This window comes from Aethalodelphis obliquidens, unplaced genomic scaffold (assembly GCF_003676395.1).
Source record: "Aethalodelphis obliquidens isolate GAN/ISIS:26980383/991018 unplaced genomic scaffold, ASM367639v1 scaffold18, whole genome shotgun sequence".
NCBI lineage: Eukaryota > Metazoa > Chordata > Mammalia > Artiodactyla > Delphinidae > Aethalodelphis > Aethalodelphis obliquidens.
Window position 1 is genome coordinate 26,916,116 of NW_020837962.1, and position 26,138 is coordinate 26,942,253.

Consider the following 26,138-nt stretch of genomic DNA (forward strand, 5'->3'; position numbering starts at 1 on the left):
GTTAAAAGGATTATACTAAAAAAGTCTTTGCTGCTAAAATAGTGTCTCCAGTGCCTGCCATGTCCTAGATAGAATTTTCTTTTGAGAAAACCAGTTACTTATTTTCAGTGGCCTCATTCAAACAAACTTACATTATCACAAGACAAGATAAAGGGCATACTGGTGTTCAAAGGTGTGAAATGACTTTCCTCTCCCAGCATTACATGGTAGGGCAAATGACTTTTTTCTCAAGCTTTAAAAATGAGGTCAGTTAAGGGTTTAGACATTTCAAAGGAAAAAAATGTATTTTCTCTATTGCCATATGGAATCTATGTGATTCAGTGCCTCTAAAATTATTTCTAAAATTGCAAATGTTCAAATATTCTTTGAGTTTAATCAGCATTACTGAAAATCCTTATGACCATCATTTTTAGAGGAGAAACAAAAAAATGTTGACCTAAAATTCTACTTCTGTATTTTTATAACCATTAGTATTACATTCTCCCCAAATAGCTTTTTTTTAAAAAAAAAAATTGAAGTATAGTTGATTTACAATGTTGTGTTAGTTCCAGGTGTACAGCAAAGTGATTCAGTTATACATATACATGTATATGTATATATATATTCTTTTTCAGATTCTTTTCCACTATAGGTTGTTAAAAGATATTGAATTCTCTGGGCTATACAGTAGGTCCTTGTTGATTATCTATTTTGTATATAATAGGGTGTATCTGTTAATCCCAAACTCCTAATTTGGAAGTAAATTCATGTCTACCATTAGGCATAATTTTCCAGCAGTGTAAAATTTCCCTATAATACTGCATACAACAGAAAGCATTATTTATAAAACTTTCCAGTCTAACTTTAAATTTCATCAGAGAGGATGATATGTATTTATTGGTTCTATAGGATATGATGCCTGCAGTATAAATAAGAGCCCAGAAAATTTTACTGATGTTAAATATTTTTCTTTTTTACATTTCATTTTCTCTCATGTTCAATTAACTCAACATCTTAGATCAAAAATTTCTAAAATTCTATACAAAAAACAAGGAAATAATCATAAATGTGCTCAAAAACATATTTATGTTATGTTCACTGAAGATCTGTTTAAAATAGTGAAGCATTCAAGATATCCAACAATAGGAGATTGGAAAAATAAATTATGTACATATGTACGATAGAACATTATGAAGTTATTAAAAGTCATGTAGAAGAATATTTTAAGGCATGAAGAATGTTTGCATTAAGTGAAAATAAAAGGTTAAAACACAGATTGTGAATATTATCCCATTTTATGAAAAAGTATTAATTGTGCATAAAAAGATGAGCTACATATATACCCCATATTTACAGTGTTATCTCTGGGTGGCTTGGGTGTTTGGATTATAGGTGAATTATTTGGGATTTTCTTTTCTCATTTTTATTTTAAAAATTTTCTATGATAAGCCTAGGTTTCTTTATTCATTTGGAATAAGAAAAAAGATGATTTAATAAATAACGTCAACTTTAACGGACTTGCTATTAGTTATAGTTACCCAAACAATTTTCAAGGTTTTCTTTTCTATACTGATAACTCTCCATTTTTCTCATGTTTCCCTGAATTTAACCTCTGAACATTCAAATGAAATATGAAAATAGCTAGTTTCTATCATTATTTGTAATATTGCTGTCATCTCCAATAATCATTAAATTCTATTTCAGTCTACACAGAGGCTCCATATTTTTAAACTTACTTCTATTATTTCTAGAACCTTCCTTAATTATTCTTTGCATAGTGACATCTAATTTAGAATAATACACCAATTATTTTGGGAATATGTATTATAATACATATATATACAGTAATAATAGTAATGACTTTATGGCTCACACTACACACCAGGCACTGTGTTAAGTAACTTATGTATTGTAAGAAATCACAAAAACACTTTGAAAACCCTGTACTTTAAATTAAAGACAAAAGAAAACACCAAATAACTTGATGATCATCTTCTTTTTTAAGTGCCTTATTCACCTTTAATCAACATGAAATTATCTAGAAACTTTCCCCTGAAACAGCAAGATGTGTACTGTTTAATGTGATCACAAAATAAGATGCTGGTGGTGGCCACAGAATGCCAAAAGAGAATGAAATACGAAAAATTCAGGGTATCATATAGATGTTTTGGGAGATGAGGCTGAACTCCATCAAAGTGGTTTTCCAATGTGTTCTTTTCTTCTCCTGAGGGGTGATGTTATGTAGGCAAAGCCAGCAACGAGATGTGGCAATCATGCTTCACGCTGTGCCCAAAACTAGAACACCCTCTCACCTCTTTCTTTACTTCTTCTTCATCTTCCAGCGTCAAAGCTGCCAGTTGTTTAGCTCTCTGCTCCATCAGATTCACATATCGGATTGGATTTGACAAAGCTTCAATCACATCTAAATAGGGAAGAGACATTTTAGATCCAAAGGTCCTGGAGATATTGATTATCCACCATCCATCAATCCATCCATCCATTCAATCACCCATCCATCCATGCATTTGTTCATTATCTATTTACTTACCTATCCATTTACTGATTCACCATCCATCTTCCATCCTTCCATCTACCCATATGACTATCTACTTATCCATCCAACATTTTGGAAATGGACAAGAGTGAGGACCCTTTGCTGAACCCTCAGGAAGAGAGAACTCAAAGGAGGTCATCTCTGAGAGCTAAACTGGACAAGCTCCAACTCAGGATGCCTCAATACTCCAAATTTTATAGTTTATTTTTGAGTGTTTCATCCATTCCAGCAATGGCCCACACACCTGTCTTATTTGGGCCAAACGGTGTTTCATAATGGAGATATTTCACATAAAAAGACTGCTTTCCAAACTGTTGAAAAACTCAATGACTTGGCAATATGGGTCTCATTTGCACATGATACTGTCTAGCTGGAGTGAGTTATAGCTGCCATCTTTGGATGGGGCATGTGCTCTAAGGCTACCAGAGTCTCCACCACTCCCCAGTACCTTGCACTCAGGCCACTTGACAGTATAAGCATTTAAATTTATGATTCCTGGTTGACATCATCATAAATTAATTCCTCTAATTTAGGATTTCACCCATGGAAAGGATCAGGGTTCTAAAACTGGCTGAAGGCAAATTCATTGCACAGGCCTAGATAGACTGTACAGTATCAGGTAGCATTGGTTAGAAAGTACTGGGTCCATGAGAATCGTATTACCCAATGGATAAAAATGGTCAATACTTTATGGGGACTTAAATTAAACTACAATTTATTCACAAAGGCTTGATCAATTTACCTCTAAACATTCATACAAACATAGAGGTAATTCTGAGGCCAGAATCTCCTGCCTTTGTTTGGTCCACTTTGCTTTCCACTAAGTCACAAAAATATGGATGACCCCAGAAGGAAATATCCTTTTGAGTTAGGTTGTTTACCTGCATATGTATCTGGGACATAGTCCTTCACCTCTATGTAGACAAAGAGAGCTGGCAGCATCAGAGGCTGGTTCCTTTCATTCCTCAGACAGATGTAGTGATAGCCTGGAGGGTGACATCATACCGTGCATCATATTTTCTTGTAACACAGGAACATCTATTTGACATGTGTGTTTATTTTAGGTGACTTTGGGTGACAAACAGCTCACTTCTTTCTCATTTTAATCATATGGTTTTGAGTGGTAGGGTACTATTTTTCTTATCAGACAGGAAAACAATGTTGATGCTGATTTTTTTTCCTTTCACCATGTTTATCCCCACAAGAGAGAACTTGAAACCATATGTCATACATTGAATTATTGGTCCAAATTTATCCCTTGTATATGATTTCTTGACTTGGGGCTTAACCTGCTTTGGACAATGGGATGTTAGTGATGTAGTACAAGCAGAGGCTTAAAATGCACTTGCAGAAACAGGTGTGCCCTTATGCATTCCACTGGGCTGCCATGAGATGTCTGTGGGCGCCACTGCTCCTTCAGCTGGGGTCCCTGAATGAGCAGATGTGGGAAGACCTAAGCCCAGCCCACAGCCTAAAGCACAGCTACATGGCTGAGACTTGCCAAACCCCGCCACCCCACAGACCTGTGAGCATGAAGATAAAACACTTGTTATAAGCCTTTGAATCTTCAGATAGTTTGTTACACATAATTAACTGGCAAGAGTTAACTTGCCTACTGATCATAGCATGTCACAAAAACATAAAACTGCCAGATTTAAATACATAAATTTATAGTCCTTTTTATGTAACAAAACATGAAAGCAACAAATGGATTCCTAGATCATTCTTTAACAATCATGTAAGGCAGTCATGGTTTTCTCGACAACTTTGATAAAAAGTTTCTCACCACACTATCCATACCTGGTCGAATTGCTTGTACTGGCAAGATTCGGTGACCAATAAATTTACCTCCTTCTTCATAAACTGCTATCCTCAAACAGGCCAGAGAAGGAAGAACTACCTATAGGACATTAACAGTACATGTGGTTACAAGAAGGAGCAACTGCAAGAAAGAATTAGAAAGGTAGTATTTAAACTGGCCCCACTTTTCCAAATCCAAGAAGTTTCTACTGAGCAAATTGATAAAAAGTTAAGTTGTTGGTCTATAATTTAGATTTTCAAAAAGAGAAGGATTACCAGAGATATGGCTTCATCTATGTTTCCTCACCTTGTCCAAATGAGGAATCTGTTCAACAAATAGACCATTTTCTTTTGACATGAACATTCTCAAGGTAGAAATGACAAAAGTTCTATGTTTAGAGACAGAGTTGGTGGTTTTATCACTGTTTGAGCATTCACTATTATATTTTCAAAGTAAATTACTTTTATACTTTGGAGCAAAAGCAAAAATTAAAAAGTAGATTTCAAGGATAACTTTTAGAATGGGATTGATTTATATATTTGTAAATTCCCAAATTAGCCAAAAGTACTGCTCACTTTTTTCCCCCCAATGTAAAACGTATGGAGTACACATATCCCATGTCAAGAACATGAGGCCAATTGTATCCTTAAACATTTATTTCTTTGGTAACATAAACAAACTAACATTTATTGACTATTTTCAGTGTGTTCGATATTTTCTAAATGTTTTCAGTGTATTAGGGAATACTTATAATAACTCTATGAAGCAGACGGTATTATTAAAGCCAATTAGCCTATTAAAAAAAAAACCCTGAAGCACAGAGACCTTTACCATAGATATTCTCTCCACAAAAGACTGCCTTGTAGATATTTTGGCCAGATAAAAGCAAAGGGTGGGCTTCCCTGGTGGCGCAGTGGTTGAGAGTCCACCTGCCGATGCAGGGGACACGGGTTCGTGCCCCGGTCCGGGAAGATCCCACATGCTGCGGAGCGGCTAGGCCCGTGAGCCATGGCCGCTGAGCCTACGCGTCTGGAGCCTGTGCTCCACAGCGGGAGAGGCCACAACAGTGAGAGGCCCACATACCGAAAAAAAAAAAAGCAAAGGGTAAGTATCCACTCTACTTTCTACTAGACTTAGCATCTCCCTTTGTGTGTGAAGCACGTGTGAAAATAATTTGCTTTCTGGTGAAGGCAGAGGGAAAGCCCAGTTGAATATAAAAGATTTTAACTCTATCAGACAGACTCCAGACAAGCTACAAAGACCAGCACCAGTGGCTGGAGATTCTAGGGAGTTTAATTAATATACTTTTTAAAGGAAATATGGACTTCCTTTCTCTTCGCTACCATATTATTCCCTACTTCCCACTCTACTTCATTTGAATTATAGTGAAAACGTATCATGTATCACTTGTATTATGAGAGGCTATGAGTTAAATTTCTATCTTATTCTGGCCTTCCAAATGAGGTATCCTAGAATTAATTGATTTACAATGCAATTATGAAAAATCCAAAAAAGTAACTCATGGAAATCTTGAATAGTTTTTAACATACCTTTGAAAATGCTATTGCATTATTAATGTGTAAATTCCCAAATGAAGCAACCAATAATTCCTCATTTTATTTTTTCCCCAGTGTAAAACACCTAGAAGATGCAGTAACATCTCATATTAAGGACACTAGACCAACCTTTTTGAACACAATGGGTTCTTCTTCCCAGACAGGATTTACAGCATTTCCTTGTGATGTCTTTGTCTTAAATGCCTTCCTCCTTGTGTCCACAGGCAAACCAAACATATCCACTTCCACATAAGTCCCGACTTTCTTATCAGAGAGAAACTGACCTGAAATAATCTAGAAAGTAATAAAAAAGGAACTCTTGATAAATGAATAACAATGATATAAGAGAATACTTTAGGGAGGTACAAATGCTGATGGTGAATATTGAACCATAATCAAAATAAAATAGAAACCAGAGTACAAATATGATTTCTTTTTCGGTTAAGGAATTTGTAGAGGAATACTGAAAATGCTGAGGTTAGAAGTCAATTAATAAGACAAAGTTTTATAGGAGGAAGTAAATGAACAAGTATCAAAAGTTTGATGAGATTATGCCTTTGCATTTGAGAGATACATCTATTAAATGTTAAAGAGTGATCTGTAGAGCCTTTATCTGAATATAAATGTTTTTCTAATACTTAAAAATGTTATAAGAGAAAAAAATTCTCATTTTAGCATGATTGTAAATGAAATTAAAAGGTCATTTAAGAGTACAAATTTAAAACATAACACACTAGAAAGTCTAGCATTTAAAAACCTTCCTCTTGTTCATAAAATTCTACTTGAAAGAATGGTTATAACATCATGCTATTCCAATTCTCAAAGCTGTTACACTTTAAATAAAAAGCCACAATGATGATAAAAAAAATACTGAAAACAAATAATGACCTTAAACCATTAAGCCCAATTTATCATCACTCCTAACCTCATCTGGTTAGCCATCCACACAGTAGTGGGTATCCTTTGCCTAGCTATAAAATTAATGAATATTGTGGAGTTAAATGAGATTTTAAAATTACATGCTCATAAAATGTCTTCCACGTATGCTTCTTTTTCTAACCGAATTTTCAGACTCTGAGGCGTCCTCTGCTTTAACAGAGAGGGGAGCAAGAAAGCAAGTGCTGATGGAGCAGACCGAGAGATCTGATCTGGGTTGTCTTGTTGACAAACCTTCACTTTCTGAGCTCTGGCTGGTGAAAGGGGACAAAATTACCAAGATTGTGGCTGGGCCAGAAGTGAGACACAGTGGCAGCCTGAGGATGGCCATCAGAGGCTGAGTGAGGCCAAAGGCAGCTATATGCTGATGTGGCCAGAGATGCCATACAAGATAGAGAGAAAGCCATGAGGAAAAGGCTGTCTGAATTTACCCTGGGACAACTCATTTCTCCTGAATGTTCTCTTTGCCTGGGTGCATGAGACCTGCAGGCAACAATCTCTTTGTTTAATTTCAGGTTCTTCTTAAGAACAACTTAGCTGACATTTTACAACATGTTTGAAACTTCCAAGTTAAGTGATGAGTCACATTGGGAATTCAGATGCATCAAAGATGTTGTGTACTTAAGAGTTTGATTAAAGCAGAGTCCTTAACTAAATTAATGACACTGAGCTTCAATGCTCTCCTCAGTAAAATAGGATGATGGAACACCACTGGAGCTCACAAGTCCATTTTGGCACGATAAAGTCTATGTCAGGGGTTCAAAACAAAGGTAGTACTAGGCAGAAGTGAGCCACATCCTGGCTCCAGATGTAATGTTGAAGGCAGGACTCAGCTGCATGTCTCTGATGCATCATGGCCTGTCCATTCAGAGGACACTGACATCTCCAGAACACTGTCTCCATTCTGGACTCAAGCAGCAGTGTACACCTGCCTGGGACTCAACTGTTTCCCCTCAACTTCTCTATGTCATTGTTTATAATCCTGTCTCTATGTCATTGTTTATAATTGCTTACATTTTCATAGTGGAATTTTCAAGAAAAAATAAATATGCAAGTAAACATATAAAACAAGATGAGCTGACAAACGAGGACAAAAGATTATTATTTTGTCAAAATATTTTTAAGTGGACCCAACTGTAACTACAATTGACAAGGATTCTAAAAATAACATTTTATCAGTGTGTGATACTTAAGAGTTTATCTTAAACTTGACAGGAATTAAACATCCTCTGCTGAAAACAATTTCCTAAACTAAATATAATCTTGAAGCTCTGATTCTGCCAAGTTCACTCTGCAGATATACAGTGTGAAATAATTTCAAATGATATCACTGTGAGACACTTCATTGCAATTTTATTTTTAATCGTTGGTGTAAATAACATAAATTTTAAAGTAAAATGGGCTCAACAAGATTAGGGTAGATATAAATTAGTGAAATTGTGACAGCATTTTTTTTTTTTTTGCACAGCTTTTTATATGCCTTTAGTTTAGGGTCAATTGGAAAATTGAATTTATGCCCGATTAAAAAATGTTTCTTAGTTCTGCACTTATCCAGTTAAACAGAAAAGAAATGAAACTTTAAAATGTAAATGCAACTTAAATACAACAACCACAGGCTTATAGGATTCATGTAAAAAGCTCTTTATAAAAATGATTTCCCATTCATAGTATTAAAAATGTTTTCTCACAACTAAAAAAAAATTGTATCTCCTGTAACATCAATTTCAAAGACTGCAGAAATCATTTGGAATTAATTTTTTGAGGGTCAGATGTATGCTTAATGACATGATTCTTGTATTTAATATCATTAGTACGTGTTATAAATCCCTGAATATTCTGATAGATTTTCAAAAGCCATGCTATGGTAACTTGAGAGCTTTTATTCAATATTTAACAATTTATTGAGAGAATACGTTTTTCTCTAATTTTGCTCAGTTTGGCTATTTTCCTAGGACTAATGGGTGGGGGGGTGGGGGGAAGACCAGAAGATTTCTTCAGTATAAGTCAGTAATTTTCGTGGTAAATTTCACCATGGGATCTTTACACCAAAAGAAAGGACAAGCCATGGTGAATCTCACCAACTTGTTTTATTAATTTTGGGTCTGATTTTTACCCTATTAAAAGTGGGGCTTAGTCCGTTTACTTCATGCATGTAGCTTTTGAAAACTGCTAATTCAGATTTAGTCCCTGAAGAAAAAAATGTAAGAAAGAAGTGAAGACTTTGCTGGGAATTAAATTCTTCATGACTGAACTACTTTACGCAAAATAGGTGATGTTGAAGACTGTTGCTGGGTACAATTGTGTGATAAGGTAGCACATACCTTAACAGATAAAGTGTTGGCCACGATCCCATCCACAATGCCTTCGGTGAATGGATCAAAGTGCTTGTCAGGTCTCCTCATGAACTCTGGCTTCAGTCTGTAGCCACTTTTCCCATTGTATTCATACATCCCCATGTTTATTTGCATAGCCAGGTCTGCATATCAAAAACACAACCTTTATTGTGATTGTATTTATACTTGGAGCAAGAAAGCAAGATTGTATTACAGTCCACTTTTGTTCCTCCTTTAAAAATAAAGATTTAATCATTATAGAAACAGGAAATACAGACAAGAAAAAGAAATTGAGCGGTCATCTCCAAATCCAGAGGTAAACCACTACCAACAGGTTGGTATATATCCTGTTTTTCTAATTCAGATATATTTTGAAAATGCAGTATGTCCATTTCATTAAATATTCATCTGCTTTAATTTTAACAACTGTATAAACTTCTTTTGAATAGATATGTCCGAATACACGGTTTATAACAGCCCCCTCTCTTCCAAGTTTTTGTCATTACGTATAATGTTTTGATGAACATCATTGTGATGAAATCTTTGAAGCCATCATTAACGATGTTCTTAGGAGTGAAATTTCTAGGTCAGAAAATATGCATATTGGAAAAGCTTTTTGATAATTCTCGCTAAGATGCCCTTCAGAAAGTTTAAATCACTTTAAACCTCCAATCCATGTTTTTGAGGATGGACTTCTTCATACTTCACCAACAGTGGTGAAGTGGTGAAATTCTTTTTTCAATTATAAGAAAGAAAAAAGATTTTCTTTTAAAATTTTTCATTTCTTTGATTATTTACTACCAGTATCTAATCACACACTGACTAGTTTCTAATGGACAAAGATTCCTGGTCAAAGTTTTGCTAAGACTCAGTCAATGTATGAAATAAATGTCTACATTTGTCGCAATTGCTAGAGCTTAACAAACAAAAAAATACTTTAAAGTCATAAGGAATCTGGGAAACTGTCAATTTCCTCCATATTATCTGAGTCTATTTAGGTGGACAGTAAAGAAGAGATGGTAGAATCATTCCAAGGTTCCATGTAACAAACCATTTTTAGAGCAGGGAAAATAAGTGAAATTTTATCTCTCATTTTTTAAAGTATTATGACTATGATACCAAAATTGGACAGAGTACCAAAAAAAGAAAATGATGGACTTATACTTAAAAAAAAAATTAACTTCAAATGTCTAAAAAATTAATTAGCAAAACATATGTTCTTAAATATAATACACAAGCAAGTAGAATTTATCCTGGGAACAAAAGGATACTTACATATTAGGAGATATATTAATATAATTTATCACATTTCTCACAAAAGAAGAAATGAACATACGATCATCCCAATAGATGTCAAAGAGACATTTAATAATATTCAATATAAATTCCTAAAACACTGTTGTCACTTAAGGCAAGTGTAGATTCCTTTAGTGTGTAAAAGGCTATCTGTCTCAAAGTCACAGCCAGCATCTACTCATTGGTATCACAATGTGAAATTCCCGTTAGTGTTAAGATGAAAAGGAAGTGTCCACTCTTAATACTATTATTTAATATTATTTTACAATGGTCAGTCCAAGGTACTAAGAAGGGGGAAAAAGTAGATGTGATTAAATTATTATAATTGTGTATAGGAAAAAAACAATAAAATCTACTGGCAAAATAGGCTATTATGAGTTTAGGAAGATGATCATTTATAAAATACACTTATTTATAAAATAAATATACAAATATCAATGTCCAGAAACAATCTGTGAAAAATGTAATGTTAAAAAAAGGATTTAATCTAAAGAAACTATACCTCTAATGAAGACGAGTGATTTTGTTGAGAAACTTGATATAATAAATTTCTGTGATTACAAACAACCCTAAAAATTAGAAGTTGTCAGTTTTCTTCAGATGAATTTATAGATTTAATGGGATTTTAATCAAAATCTCATTTCTTTCCAGTGGGGGAGAGGGGAACATAACAATTAAACTAATATAAATTTAATGCGATTTTAATAAAAATCTCATTTTCTTTTCAGTGGGGGAGAAAATAACAATTAAACTAAATTCACTTGGAAAAAGAATCCCACTGTCAAGGAAAGAAGAATTGAACGTTAATAGCCATGAAGAATTTCCACTTCCACGTATTAAACCATATTATTAAACATTATAATAATAACAATAAGTTATTTGCTCCAGGAAGGTGAAAAATTTATTAATGGAGAAGACTATACATTGAAAAAATATACCCAAATTAACAACTAAAATGGCTACATCTAGGGGCTTCCCTAGTGGCGCAGTGGTTAAGAATCCACCTGCCAATGCAGGGGACACGGGTTGGAGGCCTGGTCCGGAAAGATCCCACATGCCACAGAGCAACTAAGCCCATGCACCACAACTACTGAGCCTGTGCTCTAAAGCTCACGAGCCACAACTACTGAAGCCCATGCTCCTAGGGCCCATGCTCTGCAACAAGAGAAGCCACTGCAATGAGAAGCCCATGCACTGCAACGAAGAGTAGCCCCCACTCTCCACAATTAGAGAAAGCCCGCAGGCAGCAATGAAGACCCAACGCAGCCAAAAATAAATAAATTAATAAATAAATTTTTAAAAAATAAAAAGGCTACATCTAATAAATTGTAATTTCAGTTTGATCTCTTACTGAGATTATACATGAAAATTAAATTTGCATGGATGAAAGGGTTAAATTACAGATAAAAAAGAAACTATGAAAGAAATAGGAGTAAATATGGATGGATCATTGGGTGTGGAGCCTGTAATCATAAGAGTAAACCAAGATTCCATAAAATAAAACATTAATCAACCTGATCTCATCTGTTTCACAAAATAAGACAACATGACCTTTATATAAAAAGTACTGTTATAAATGAATAGAAAAATTGACAAGAGTCCTGAATAGTCAATTCATAAAAGCAGAAATGTAAAAATCAAAACACATACTTAAAATGTTCAACCTCAACAATAATCAAAGGAATGAAATAAAAAAGAACAAAGAGATATTTTTCTGAATTATTATTATTATTATTATTTAATTATAATACTTAACCAAGATCTCAAGTGAGAGGGAACAACTTATACATTGCTGATGGAGGAGAAATCTAGTGCAACATTTTTGATGAACAATTTGGCATTGTGCACAAAGGCTCTTAAAACTTTCACTTCTTTTAATTCTATTTCAGGAACTGTTCCAAAAGAACATTAGGAGATAGACTTGACAATTTATATTCAAGGCTGTTCTCAGGGCACTATTTATAGTAGGAAAAAAATACCCTAATGTTCAGTGATAGGAAATGGGTTTTAGTGAATTGTGAGATGTGCTTAATATACAGCTATTAAAATTCATGTTTCTGTATCACATTTAAATATATATAAAGAGATATATATATATTTAAACAAGTTATTAAGTGAAAAAGCATGTATATGCATATCCAAAAAACTTACAGATTACAATGCCAAAAGTTAACAATGTTGAATTTCTGAGTGGTAACATTCCTCGCAGTTTTATTCTTTTCTTTATAGTTTTTTTTTTTTACATTTTCTATAATAAATACATATTACTTTAAAAAGTATAAAAGTTTTTGTTTGAAAATAATGCAAAACAAGTAGAAATAAAGACTTGTTTATAAACCATTGAAGACAATTTCTCAATTTTCAAAATTCACTTTTTTTTGCAATGATATTTCCTTTATGAAAATGTGCTTTTGTTTTTTCAGTCAAGTCTGGCAGGTTTTTTTTCCTTGGGAATGGTTATAAAGCCACGAGGAAATGTGCCTTTATAATAGAAAGGAAATGAACATTAATTGTGCTACTTACCCACTGTTTGGAAATTAAGTGCAACCATTTGGCAGCCTGCATTCCAGAAGAGCTGGGGCATGTAGTTGGATGAATCCACACGTGTTCCTTTTGGATATATCCTGCTAAGCTGCATTTTGTTATATCTGGACCATCATGTTAAGTAGTGAATACAATTATAAAAAGAATTAGCCAATAATATTAGTTGAGAAGCTGCCTTCCATCTTTCTCCATTGGGGAAATAAATTAAAGATTGATGATCTCACTGGGCTGGTGGGTGAAATAGGTAAAAAGCTTTCTGAACAAACAGAATAAATGTGCTTTTATAATAGAAATGTAGCATCACCTTTGCAGAGCCCTGTGGGTAAAAACTAATGAGATGCAAAGATGGTTGAGTCAATGTGATTTTGTGGAGATTATGAAGGACTGGTTTAGCAATTAAGGACACAAGAGGAAGTCCAAGCATAGCAAGTCACGTGACAGGTTGATATTGTGCTTGGCAGAAGCAGATATCATGAACTGTACGGCTATTTTTGAAATGCTCTCTGCTCATTTTCTTAACCTTCTCAGGGAATGCTATTGGCCAAGACTGTGGTACTCTTTATGATTGATAACAAGGTAAATATAGCACAGAAGGTTTTGACCTTGTCTCATATTTTGGTTCCTACCGTCATCAGTTTTCCATCCTGAGAACCTTTTAGTTATTGAAGGATGCTATGTCTTTAAAACACAACTATTTCTATTACCAAGTTTGGTAGAGGTTAGCTCAGGTTCTGAGCTCGGCAGGGGAGTTAGGCCAAATAGAGTTTGAAACTTAAATTCTGGAACTTGTTAGCTGTATGATTCAGGACAAGTTATTTCCCTTTTCTGTGCTTCAGTTTCCTCATCTATAAAAGATGTGAATTCCTACATTATACGGCTATTGTAAGGAGTAAATAAGACATATAACAAAAGGTCTATCACATAGTTAGTACTTGATGAATACTAATGATCATGATATACTGTCACTTTGCTTATGGAGTTTACACTTGTTTCCTCTATTGTTGATGAGTTTTAAAGGTGGCTTTTTTATTATAGGACTTTCATGAAATTGGGCTGTTTGGGACATTTAATATTTGTTTTATGAAAAAATTTTAAAGATCTGTGTCATTTCATTTTGATTCAGGGATAAAGTTAAAAATTTTTGGTTGTCAGGAGTATCAAATAAAGCCATTATTAGTAATTTATATTCTCATCATCATCATCCAACTATTTTTCGATTGGACATCTATTACATGTAAGGATGTGAGACACCAAAAACGTGTCTATATTATATACATATAATATATACACTTTATACCTATCATATTTTACATATGCATAAAGCATACACACACATTTTACATATGTTGTCCAACCCAACAGCAAGCCATAAAGCTGTTACCATCATTTCTGTTTTACAGGTGAGAAAACTCAGAAGGATTATGCAAATTACCAAGGGATAAAGAGGTTGGTGGTCTGAAGGTATCCTGGAAATCTGGGCTTCCTCTACTCCAAGGTCAGTTCTCTTTTCCACATGCCAGACTATCCCATTCACCATTACATATGAAACCTGAAACTATTTATTGCCCAGGTGACAGACTTAAGCCATCTCATGCACCTTTCTCCTTTATTAAAGACAAAAAATTAAACAAATAGCACGACTTCACTCTTGTCGATTCAGCAGATGTCCGTCAAATCAAGGATACTCTACAAATTCCACTGGAGACTTTGTAAGTTGCTCAAGTCCTTTGGTTTCCACAAAGGAAGACATTTCGAAGCTTCTGTTTCTTTCTGAGTTAACAACAACAACAACAAAAAGTGAGAAATAAAATTCAATATTATAAATGATAGCATATAAGATGTAGGCAAATGTTCTGTGAAGTTGATGGCAAAGAATCCTCAAATAACTTTTATATTTAATGTTGTTTTCAGTGGACTATTTACCTGTAACAAAAGTCGAGTCTTAGTTTTGTCTCTTCTAATATTTGCTACCTGGGTCAGGTGTTGGGCAAGTTAGGGACCTGGTGGCGTTAGGGTGGGAAAATGAATTTTAGACTTGGAGAGTGTGGCTAGGAAAGCTGTTTTGTCAAAAGAGCAGGGGCCCTGTGGGAATCTGTTGCTCTAAATCCATTCAGATTGCTTTCTGGAAGCCATCACTGAGAATTAACAATACAGACCGTGTGTACATTCCTGCTAGATGATGACTCTCTTTTATACCCACACTGTCATTGCCTCACGTTTGTAGAGACCCTTTAGAAACAACTAATTTGACATAAGAATTTTGTTATTTTAAAGCAGAAGGATCCTTGGACATTTTTCAGTCTGATGGCCTCATTTTCAGATTAGATGACAGAGGCTGTAGAGGTGAAGGTACTAGAGGGCTCAATATTCTTGGCCACAGAGAAACATCTTGGAAGGGAAAGCTAAGCTTCCAATTAGAGTGAGAGAAACAAACAAAGTTATCTTAGTTTAGAAAGACTAAGAGTCAAACAGCTTCTCTGTCCTCTTGCCAACTAGAAAGAAATCACACTGTTGCATACAGACTAAGATGTGTTATCTGGAGCTTGGTGATTTAAACTGAGTTACCTTGAGGCATCTTTCCTCAAGGAAAGTTTTTTCCTTTCCTCAAGGAAAGGTTTCCTCATCTTTGATGCCCACTTTCCATAACTCAAGCCTCATTCTTCTTCCTAGTCATTCCCAGATTTCTCCTTTATCCACCTCGTCACCTTCCCCAATTTAATTGACTCTAAAGGAAACCTTTACTTCTCTTATTTTGGTCCATCAAAATTCTACTTTCATATGACTATCTTAAGCGTGACTGCTAATTAAAATTAAGTCAATTTAATAGGTTCTTTGTGAAATATGTGCAGTGTTCTTTTGAAAAAAGTAAGAAAATGATATAAAACACAGGGAGAAAAGTACTTGTTTGTAAATCTTTGGCTGGTGATGTTGTCACCAGGTTCTTAAGGACCTAAATGTATCAGCCCCTTCTCAGTTTAGCTACTTGTCTGGGAGCTTTTGACTCATGAATTAGGAAAACTCGTTTTACAGCCAAAGGAAGTTATAGTAATATAAAAATAGCTACTTTATAGTATGTTTCACATTGAACAGCTTGTAGTAAGAAGCACCAGTAATTACAACATCAAACAAACTGTTGAAATCTTTATGTATAAATCTTATTGGAAGTTAAATTCTTTGTTGTAGAGATCTAGATACCATATGTTATTAAGTTAAGACTCTTTGGGCAAAATTATACCATTATACATAAGTGTGTTAATGTAGAGGCTTAGAGTTTGGTATATCTATAAAACTCTCCTTTATAAGAGGCTGCTGTGTTTAAGAAAAAAATCAGCTTTTAAGAGCATATGCTTATAAAAGTAGCTAAACTGTCCCAAGGAGTCTCTTAACCTAATAGTATTTTACAGTTCATGCAAACACAAAGGGCAATTTGATAAAAGGGCTCCTTTCTCTAGGATGAGGAGAGATAATGTACATATATAATTTGCATCCAGTAAGGATGGGTAGTTGGATGAGCGGTAAACACCAAGTAATGTGAAGTTAATGATATATTCTCCTAAATATATAAAACATAGGCTGAACAAATGGAATGTGGATGAACTGGTTGATTTGGTTTTATTTCTATTCAATATTGAGACTGATCAAGTCTCTGATTGCTTCCTTTCGAGGGGATGGTTAAATAGTTTATTTCAACACTGTCATTTATATAATTGATGGAATGCCCATGTGGTCACAAACGAAAAATAATGTAAAATACTCAGTTAGCTGTACTCTGGTCTAATATCTTTTAGATAACCACGTATGGCCTGTAGCTCTATTAAGAATTTTGGGAAAACATATCATGGAATACTTTCTCGTATGGTTATTTTTTTATATATATATATATATATATATATATATATATAAAAATATACTTACATACAGTTATATATATTTATTTAGATATATAAAAAACAGATAGTAAATTCATACATATACTCAAGACTTCATAGAATAGTTCTAGTAAGGGTCGCATTTTTTGGTCTAATAACCTTGTGTTTAAAATATACTCATCATATGCTACATTAGGGGTTTTTCTCCAGGGAAAACTTACTTTTTGAAATTTCGAATGACTCGAACTTGACTGGCTGAATATAGTTCACCAGATTAGACATCTCTTCTGTGGCCATGGCCTCGCTCCCAGCAGTCCCCTGGAAGCAGGAGTAAAAATAACGTTCCCAGAGTCAGCATTATGTTTTCCCAGGGCAATGATCAAATGACCCAAGAGAGCAGAAGATTATCACACCTCTTCTGAAAACGGTTATCGCCAACAGAAAATGGATTACGGGAGAAAGGAAAAGTAACACCTCACGTTACACAGTGCGGGGTGGGAGGAGGGAGGTTTGGGGGCAGCTCCCAGGGCACTCTGGGACCAGCGGTATCAGCACCACCCGAGAGCTTGTGAGAGATGCAGCCTCTCAGCTCCCTGCGCAGGCCTCCTGAACCAGAATCTGCATTTTACTGAGGTGATTCAAATGCACAGCAAAGTTTAAGAAGCCCTGAGCTGTGTCTCATCTGCCAAAGCAGGGAGTCCACAGGTGATGTCTGAAGTTACATACCAAGAATTCACTGTACAACATGAAAGTGAGTATGTAGGTGACCACTGGCTGAATCACAAACTGTTATAAAAAAAGGTTGCCGGTGGAAGTGTGTGGGGATGGGTAAACGTATATTGCTTTTTTTTACAAACTTTCCTCTGTCCCTCCCTTTCTGGCTCCTGGGCACCTATTAGGCAAGCAGCCCAAAACAGTGTAGGTCAGTAGCTCAGGGTCTAGAGCCAGACTGTCTAATTTTAAATCCCAAGCCACCACTTAGAAACTGTGCATTCTTGGGCAAGTCACTTAACTGTTCTGTGCCTCAGCTTGCTCACCTGTAAAATTATGATAAAATCAGTCCCAACAGCATATAGGGTTTTTGTGATTATTAAATGAATTAATTTATGTGAAAGCTCAGAACGGTACCTGGCACATAGTAAAACCTGGTGTTACTTTAGCTACTATTATGTATTCCATACCACTTTGATAAAGTATTTAATAAAGAAGAAAGCCAATATTGCAGTATTCGTGTGGACAGACCTCTGTAGGCTGATCTAATATTTTCTCCTATTTTTAGAAGAGAAAATACATGGAGACATGGTTTCTTTTGAAAACTTCTGTAGCAATATTAAGGTTAAATGTGAATTGGGAAATATTCATTTGCAAACGGCCATCCAGCTAGTAAGACAGTTTTAAAATGATCAAAAATCACTGACAAAAAGTTTACACAATTGAAATAATTCTGGAAAAACTACTCTGTAACAGTTTTCCTTCTGGATATTGAGTTGAAATTTAGTGGGGAAACATAATTAATCAAAAATTTAGACTCTATTAAAGGAAATAATTATAAGAGGAAGAACATTATGTGAGAACAGCTTATTATTTGTTATTTATCTGTATTAACTAAAATGTAAAGATACAAATACTGAGACACATACTTTCCAATATATTTGAAAGCAGATTCAGTTTAAACTTTTTGAACAAGACTAAAACAAAGTTTTAAAATTCCAATTGACCTATCCTTGATTTGTTTCTGGATTCTGTGCAATGAATATTTCTGAGCTGATGAAGTTATTTGGGAAGCTTGAGCTTCTGTCAGTAGATAACCGCTAGTGGTGTTAAAATTACAATGGGGAATTCCCTGGCGGTCCAGTGGTTAGGACTCTGCACTTCCACTGACGGGGACCTGGGTTCAATCCCTGGTGGGGGAACTAAGACCCCCATAAGCCAAAAAAGGGTCAAAATTATAACAACGAAATTAATGTCATGTTTATAAACATTTCTCCAAACCTCATGTCTTCTCTGGATTCTGGACCATTGACAATCCATTTAATTGCCTCAAAAATTGAAGCGGGCAGTTGGAGGTCACAAATTTTTTTTTTTTTTTTTTTTTTTTTTTGGTACGCGGGCCTCTTACTGTTGTGGCCTCCCCTGTTGCGGAGCACGGGCTCCGGACGCACAGGCTCAGCGGCCATGGCTCACGGGCCTAGCTGCTCCGCGGCATTTGGGATCTTCCCGGACCAGGGCATGAACCCCTATCCCCTGCATTGGCAGGCGGACTCTCAACCACTGCGCCACCAGGGAAGCCCGAGGCCACAAATTTTGAATTCATTCTCAACATACCACATTTGATGGAAGGCAGCCTCAGCAACACTGTTCCTTATAGAGAACTTTGCTTAATGTAATGCTTGTTCCTCTAGCGACCAGTTTGCATCTTCAGTTTTCAAACTCTTTTCACCACTAGATGGCAGAAGGCGACCAGGAACTACAATCCAGAGGGCGCAGTCTGGATGCGCAAGTTAGCTGAAAGCTTCTGTGACCAGAAGTCAAGCCCTAGAAACCTACCTCATCCATCGAGGACTTTTTACAGTCATCCTCATCGTCATCATCGTCACTCTCCGTATCAGCTTCTCCTGTCAAATTTTAATAACAGATCATGAAGTAAATAAGAATTTACAGGTTCGAAGCACATGTGACATGTGCATTACCCAAAATTTCCTTGGAAGTTGGCCTTTCACCGTTCTGAAGTTATTCTTTTGGTTTTTTAAATTTTATTAATTATACAGAATTATACTGACATTTTGAATATGGATTTAGTTTTCTAAATTTGATTTGTGAATACCATTTGAAATTTCCAAGCTCTATAAAAGATGCTTGTCTTTACATTTTTATCTATGTTTTACAAAACATATGGCATCTTATACAGTTAGCTCTCTCTGGTGCACATATCTTATTTTGATGTATACATTCTATTTTAGTGTCTCCATGACCCGAAAACAGATAAACTATCACTTTACCACCTTTCCCTCTTCTTCCTGGTCCTGACTCTTCTGTGCGATGCTTGGCCAGAGCTCAGTGACCTTGTAGCTATTTTTCCAAGGCCAGAGAGGACATCACAGAAATCGAGGCTGGGACAGGAATGGAGGCTATAGTAGCACACCTGATTCTACAAAACTGTAAGGTACCACCTGTATCCTGTGATTTGCCTGCAGGCTTATTTGATGGAGGCATTGTTGTCTAAACAATGCACATATCTTTAAAAATGGAGATATTCTGTTTAAGACGGCAGGATAAAATGGGTGAACTCTTAACATAATTATGCATGTAAATCTACCTTGGTCAGATATAATGCAGCTTCACATGTAGTCAATATACAGTCATTTCAAAAGATTGTTTTTCTCTCCAAAGTTTAGGTGGATGATTCCACCAGCTTAAATAGTCACATTGGTATGAGGCATTACATTCTTCCCAGCTCTGGGATTCAGTCAGACCCAGTAATATCACTTATGTAAAAAGATTTTCAAGTATAAAGTAAAGAAAGCATACTTGTAAATTGTTTGATTTGACTTCTGTCAGGGTCCATACAATGCAATAGGATAATAAGTCCAGAAGATGGCAATATTGGTTCAACAATGAGGCAACTAACACGGGCCAGTACCTCCCCTCCCTGCCTTCTATAAATTAGCTGCCCTGCGCAATCTCTATCAATGACACTGCCCACAGCACTGCCTCCAAGAAGCTTATAAATGTTTTTATTTGGCTGACAAAGTTCAATCGATTACTAATGATAGCAGTTAGCATTAGGGAAGTAACCTTTAGAGGGAAAAGATGTCTGGGACCAACATGGCTTATTATTTTCAGCTTGTTTATTAAAGAAAGCCACATACAACTGCTTTATGATGTTAATATTGTGTTAGTTAATAAGGGGAATCAATTCCACTTTGAAAAGAAAACATAGCTTATCCTATTAGAGACATTCTTTTAGGAGGTTGACACAAAACTTTTTAGAGTCAAATTTGTTGCCTCAAGTTTTTGTAACTATTTATCGTTTTTTTTTAATTAGAGAAGGGGTTCTTTTTATTGAGTAATTTAAGAAGTTTGGCAGGACAATGCTTCATGTTACATTAACAACACACCAGAATTTCAAGTAATCAGGCCATTCTCTAGTTTATGTGGGAAGGAAAGAATTTGTCATTCTTTGCTCTATGAGCAGGGACCTGATTTCTCCCTTATAAGTGTCTGGAGGAATCTTGTTGAAAAAAAAAATATATATATATATATATATCCTAGTTCTTTAAGACAAGTGTACAGGCAAACGACTGTATCTCTTGGGGGAAGATCTGGCCAACAGGCGCCATGATAAGTAGATTAGCTTTGATATAAGAAACATGTTTTTCAAGTTATTTGAGTTCCCAATACTGAAAACATCTACAAACCAAATGGTAAATTAGCAGTGCTGTTTATTCAGGGCCCTACCTACATATTTAAATGTCCAAAAATTTCCATCGAAATAAATGAAAATTGCACAACAGAGTATGGGGCTGGCTTAGGAAATCTACCAAATTAGTAACAGATTGCTGCTCTTTCTCTGAACTAAGCAATAATATTCACTGCCTGTTAAAAATTGTTATTTGTGTTATGCATCCGGTTAATAAGAGGGAAGAGAACTGGGGAAGGCAGATGGTAAAACGACAAGCTCCCACATGCAAAGGAAGATACAATTTACTCGCTAACACTCAAGAGATAGAATCGTGCAGAGAAATAGGTGGCCTGTTAGTGACTTTTTGTTCCAAAACTTCAAAAAGAACATTCTCACTGAGAACAAAAGTTATTTTTGAAAAAAGAATCAGAATTGTGTAATAACATTTGAAACACACATTTAAAAACTACCAAAAAAAAAAAAATCTTTCAAGGAATCACATAACGTCTGTGGACAAGGATGTTAATCTAAACAATAAAAGTAATTCCCTGGTGATGCAGTGGTTAAGAATCCATCTGCCAATGCAGGGGACATGGGTTCGAGCCCTGGTCCCGGAAAATCCCACATGCCGCAGAGCAACTAAGCCCGTACGCCGCAACTACTGAGCCTGTGATCTAGAGTCCGCAAGCCACAACTACTGAGCCCATGAGCCACAACTACTGAAGCCCAGGAGCCTAGAGTCCATGCTCCGCAACAAGAGAAGCCACCGCAATGAGAAGCTCGCGCACCGCAACTAACAGTAGCCCCCGCTCGCCACAACTAGAGAAAGCCCATGTGCGGCAAAGAAGACCCAACGCAGCTGGGGGGGCAGGGGACGGGGAGAAAAAAGTAATTGGTAACTGTAATGGAAAAATACAGGAAAAGATAAATCAGAGTCTTGGCCAACCTTTTTTTTTCTGATTGCCGTAGAGTTTATATTTTAATTTTTAAAAATTATTTTTAAACCTTTTAATTGACATATGATAAGTATACAGAAAAGTACACATACCATACGTGTACAGTGCCTTAACATACCAAACAGACCTTAGGAAACAGTACCCAGATCAAGAAATAAAATGTAACTGTGTCCAGAAGCCTCCTTGGGTCCCTTTTAGTCACGTTTTCACCAGGGGTAACCATCTCCTGACCTCTAATAGTGCAGGTTAGTTCTGCTGTTTTGGTACTTTATATAGATGGAATCAGATAGTGGATACTTATCTTTTGCATTTGACTTCTTTACTCAACATTATGTTTCTAAAATGAGATTCATCCATATTGTTGCATGCACTGTAGATCATTATTGCTACATATTATTCCATGGGGTGAATATAGCACATGTATTTATCTGTTGATGGGCTATTCTGAATAGTGCTGCTTTAAGCAATTCTTCACCAATGTCTCTTGGTGAACATCTACATGCATTTCTGTTGGGTATATACCTAGGAATAGAATTCTCTGGGGCAGAGGGGGTTCATATGCATATGTTCAGCTTAGCTTCTGTAGATGCTGCCAAACAGTTTTCCAAAATGATTATTCCAAGGTTAGCTAAACTTTTTATTGAAGAAGTTTCTAGATTTAAGCTTAAAGTTTCCTTTACTTGTTCACCCTCCAATCAGGGTGAACATATCTGCAATGCACTTTTAAGATTGCCAAGACTCTGACTAGAGTTGGAAAAGAACTTAGACTAAATGACAAATCATTCAAAGGAAATGGGTGACCACTCTGAATTCTTTTCTCATCAATCACAAAAATCTATTTCAACTTAAATCTAAACCAAAACTTAGTGACAGTAAATATCACCTAGTAGCCGTGATAGATAATTCAAGTAACTTTACCATTTCACATTTTTAAAGAGCTCTGTAGAATATGGATAAGTTGAATGGCCCAGAACTCTTCAGCACATCATCAATGAGAATCCATTTGATGAACATCTTGTGTCCAGACCCGTAGTTAGTGTCAAGGGATCCCTGCCCTTGAGAAGCTTAAAATAACATGGTCACTCCAAAGATTATTTGGCTTATGTGGTAGCCAGAAATTATGGCCTCCCCCAAAATGCCCACGTCCTGTGAATAACTCCTGTGTCCTGTGAATACATTGCAAGAGGGAATTTGCAGATGAGATTAAGTTAAGGACCTTGAAATGCAAGAGATTACTCTAGATTATCTGGATGGGTCCAATGGCAAGACATGAGTTCAGAAAAGCAGAGGACCTTTTCCAGCTGTGGTCCAAGGGAAATGTGATGACAGAAGAAGTGAGATGGGACATTCCTGGCTTTGAAGCTGGAGGAAGGGGTCCACAAGCCAATGAATGTGGGTGGCCTCTAGGAGCTGGAAATGCAGGGAATAATATTGCCTACAGCCTCCAGAAAGGAAAGCAGCCCTGCTGACACCTGCAGTTTAGCCCAGTGAGGCCATGTGGGCCTTCTGAACTGCAGAACTGGGTGTTCATATGTTTGTGTAGTTTTAAGCCTCCAGGTTTATAACAGAAGTCAAAACAACAACACGCTCTAAAACTGTGCCAGGTAGAAATGTTAAAAGTCCTTCTAAGTTAATTCCAGGGCAGCAGTTCTTAAATCCATACATAATAGGGGAATGAGAGCCCGCCAGCCCCTCACCAGCTCCTGGGGACGAGGGCTCAAACACACTGGAGGAGTCGCTGTACGTGTTGGAGGTCTGTTCTGAGAGCTTCTTTTTGCCACTTCCTTCTGACGATTTGTGGGATTTCTTCTTATTTTTCACCAAAATTTTGTACATTAAGTCCAGAGGGCTTGGAAGAGGAACTCCAGATTCCAGCTAATGGAAAGAAAAGACACATTCTTTAAAAACACTGTCCCTTCCTTTCAAGTTCCTTCCCCAAAACAAACTCCCAGGACTGCATTAGATACCAAGGGCTTCTAGATTATTCTTTACTACCTCAACACAGCTCATTAAACTGCTCTAAGGGTGTCTTATGTAGGGGCTAGTTCATAGCTCTTGCTTTTTTCACATGAAAGGTATATTTTAATTACTGTACTGTAATTATTTTTCCATCAGAAATCTACATGAATAACACCACAGAAATGTACTGGGTGATTTGGCATGTTAACCCAAAGTTTCATAAGTTTTCTGATGGACCCTCTGAATCCAACCATCGTGATTTAGGACAGATAGGACGGCCTTGTCTTGGATTTTCAAAGGATGGAAGCCAGTTAGAGTGTGGCATCTGCCAGGAGGATGGTAAAGATGGGCAGGCGTTTCCAGGCAAGCCCTTAGAATCAACTTTTCAGATGCAGTTTGCAAACAGCAAAATCCTCATCCTGGCACGAGGTAGTTAAGTGGCACATCTTCTTGGCATCAGCAGAAGTGGACCAGGTGGCTTTAGATTTCCTGGCTGCCCTGAGATTCAAGCTATTTGCAAGCCTTCTTTCTGGTGTGTCCAGCTTGTACATCTATGGGAAAATCAATTTCCCTTGAGAAGGTTATTATATATTGTAACAGACAGAATGTATGCAAGTCCCAAAACAGGTTATTTTTAGAAATCTATGAACTCCTGTAAGCAGGTCCTCTATTCTTCACTTGCAACCCAGTCCGGGGACTGGTATGAAATCATGCAAGGATGTGTGGAGACTGGGGAAAGGGTTGAAGACAGAAGAGGCTACTTGATGATCTTTCTGCTGCTTTCCTTCCCAAAGCAAGGATTGTTACCACGGCAATAGGGGGTCCGGATTCTGCTGGGAGAGTGCAAGGAAGTGAGGGGTGGCCAGCAGGGATAGGCTGGAATGTCATTGTGCCACCTTCAATGTCTCATTTTGCTGACCCATTTCTTTCAAAGGGGTATGATGAGGTTCCCTGGGAGGTGGCCAGAGCCTGTCCCTTGGGACTCCCTCTGTGGGCTGATTGTGGTTGTGGGAATTCTGCAGTCCTGACTGGTTCACATCGGCGAGTGAGGGAGGGAGAAAGCTGTGGGCAGAGGAAGAGGACAGATGCAGGTCTGTCCCCCTCAGGAGGTCCCTGCCAGCCTCCACTGGTCAGAGAGCTCATTGTCAACTCATACCAAGAAACATAAACATGGAAAGGATGTAAGGAAGTCTCTCCCTAATCCAATCATAAAGAAGGTGTGCGTTCCTTCGGGATGAGCATCAAAACTGCTTACTGGGTACTTTTCCAGGGGCTCCATGAGAAGGGCGTCCCCGAAGATCAGTCGGCAATACTCTGCCATCTTGGCCTGCTGCTTTGGGCTGAGGGGAGAGAGAAGGAAAGCAAGCAAGCAAGAAGGTTATTCAAAGAGGCCGGACAGGATGACTTTGTGTTATCAATTACAGAGAGAGGTCATTTCCTCCTCCTACCTGTCAGGATTGTTTTTATTATTCTAAATCCCTGTTTACAATTCTGACTTGTGTGGATTTGAATGCCACACACAGGTGGGCAGGGGAGGCTCTTCGCAAAGCTGAGCGGCATGGACATAGATGGAGAGGACAGAAGGTCACCTGCCTGTCACTGGATGTTTGAATGTCACAGAGTTACAGACTCAGTCCCTTTTGCTTAAGTTCCTGATTCTAAGTCAAATGCCAGATACTTGGCGGGTGGAACTCATTCAACTCTACGTAAATTCTTGGGTGAAATTTGTCTAATGGACAGAGCTGCACTGCAAAGAAATGTTTACAAGGAGGTGAGGGAAGAGAGGAGAGGGATCTGGACAGAGAGAGGAAGAGAGAATCTCAAAATGCAGAAGAGAAAAGGCTGACAGGCAGAAGTATGTCCACTTGGGAGGGGGCCCTGGAGGAAAGACAAGAGAAGCAGGCACCTTGGAGAAGGGTGTCTGCAGCCCTTTTGTGCACTAGAGGGAAGCAA

At 36.8% G+C, this 26,138-nt stretch overlaps 1 protein-coding gene across 1 annotated transcript in view; it reads right to left on the minus strand.

Annotated features, from left to right (window-relative positions):
- The window catches only part of PLCB1 (phospholipase C beta 1), a 681,896-nt gene that overhangs the window by 112,854 nt on the left and 542,904 nt on the right, over positions 1 to 26,138 (minus strand). The window contains exons 13-23 of the mRNA XM_027118192.1: positions 25,441 to 25,525; positions 23,924 to 24,101; positions 19,416 to 19,483; positions 17,090 to 17,186; positions 14,685 to 14,769; positions 12,979 to 13,103; positions 9,148 to 9,302; positions 6,020 to 6,184; positions 4,334 to 4,433; positions 3,415 to 3,519; positions 2,292 to 2,401 (exon numbers count right to left, since the gene is read on the minus strand). Of these exons, the coding sequence (XP_026973993.1) occupies positions 2,292 to 2,401; positions 3,415 to 3,519; positions 4,334 to 4,433; positions 6,020 to 6,184; positions 9,148 to 9,302; positions 12,979 to 13,103; positions 14,685 to 14,769; positions 17,090 to 17,186; positions 19,416 to 19,483; positions 23,924 to 24,101; positions 25,441 to 25,525 (1,273 nt within the window). The remainder of the gene's footprint in view (positions 1 to 2,291; positions 2,402 to 3,414; positions 3,520 to 4,333; positions 4,434 to 6,019; positions 6,185 to 9,147; positions 9,303 to 12,978; positions 13,104 to 14,684; positions 14,770 to 17,089; positions 17,187 to 19,415; positions 19,484 to 23,923; positions 24,102 to 25,440; positions 25,526 to 26,138) is intronic.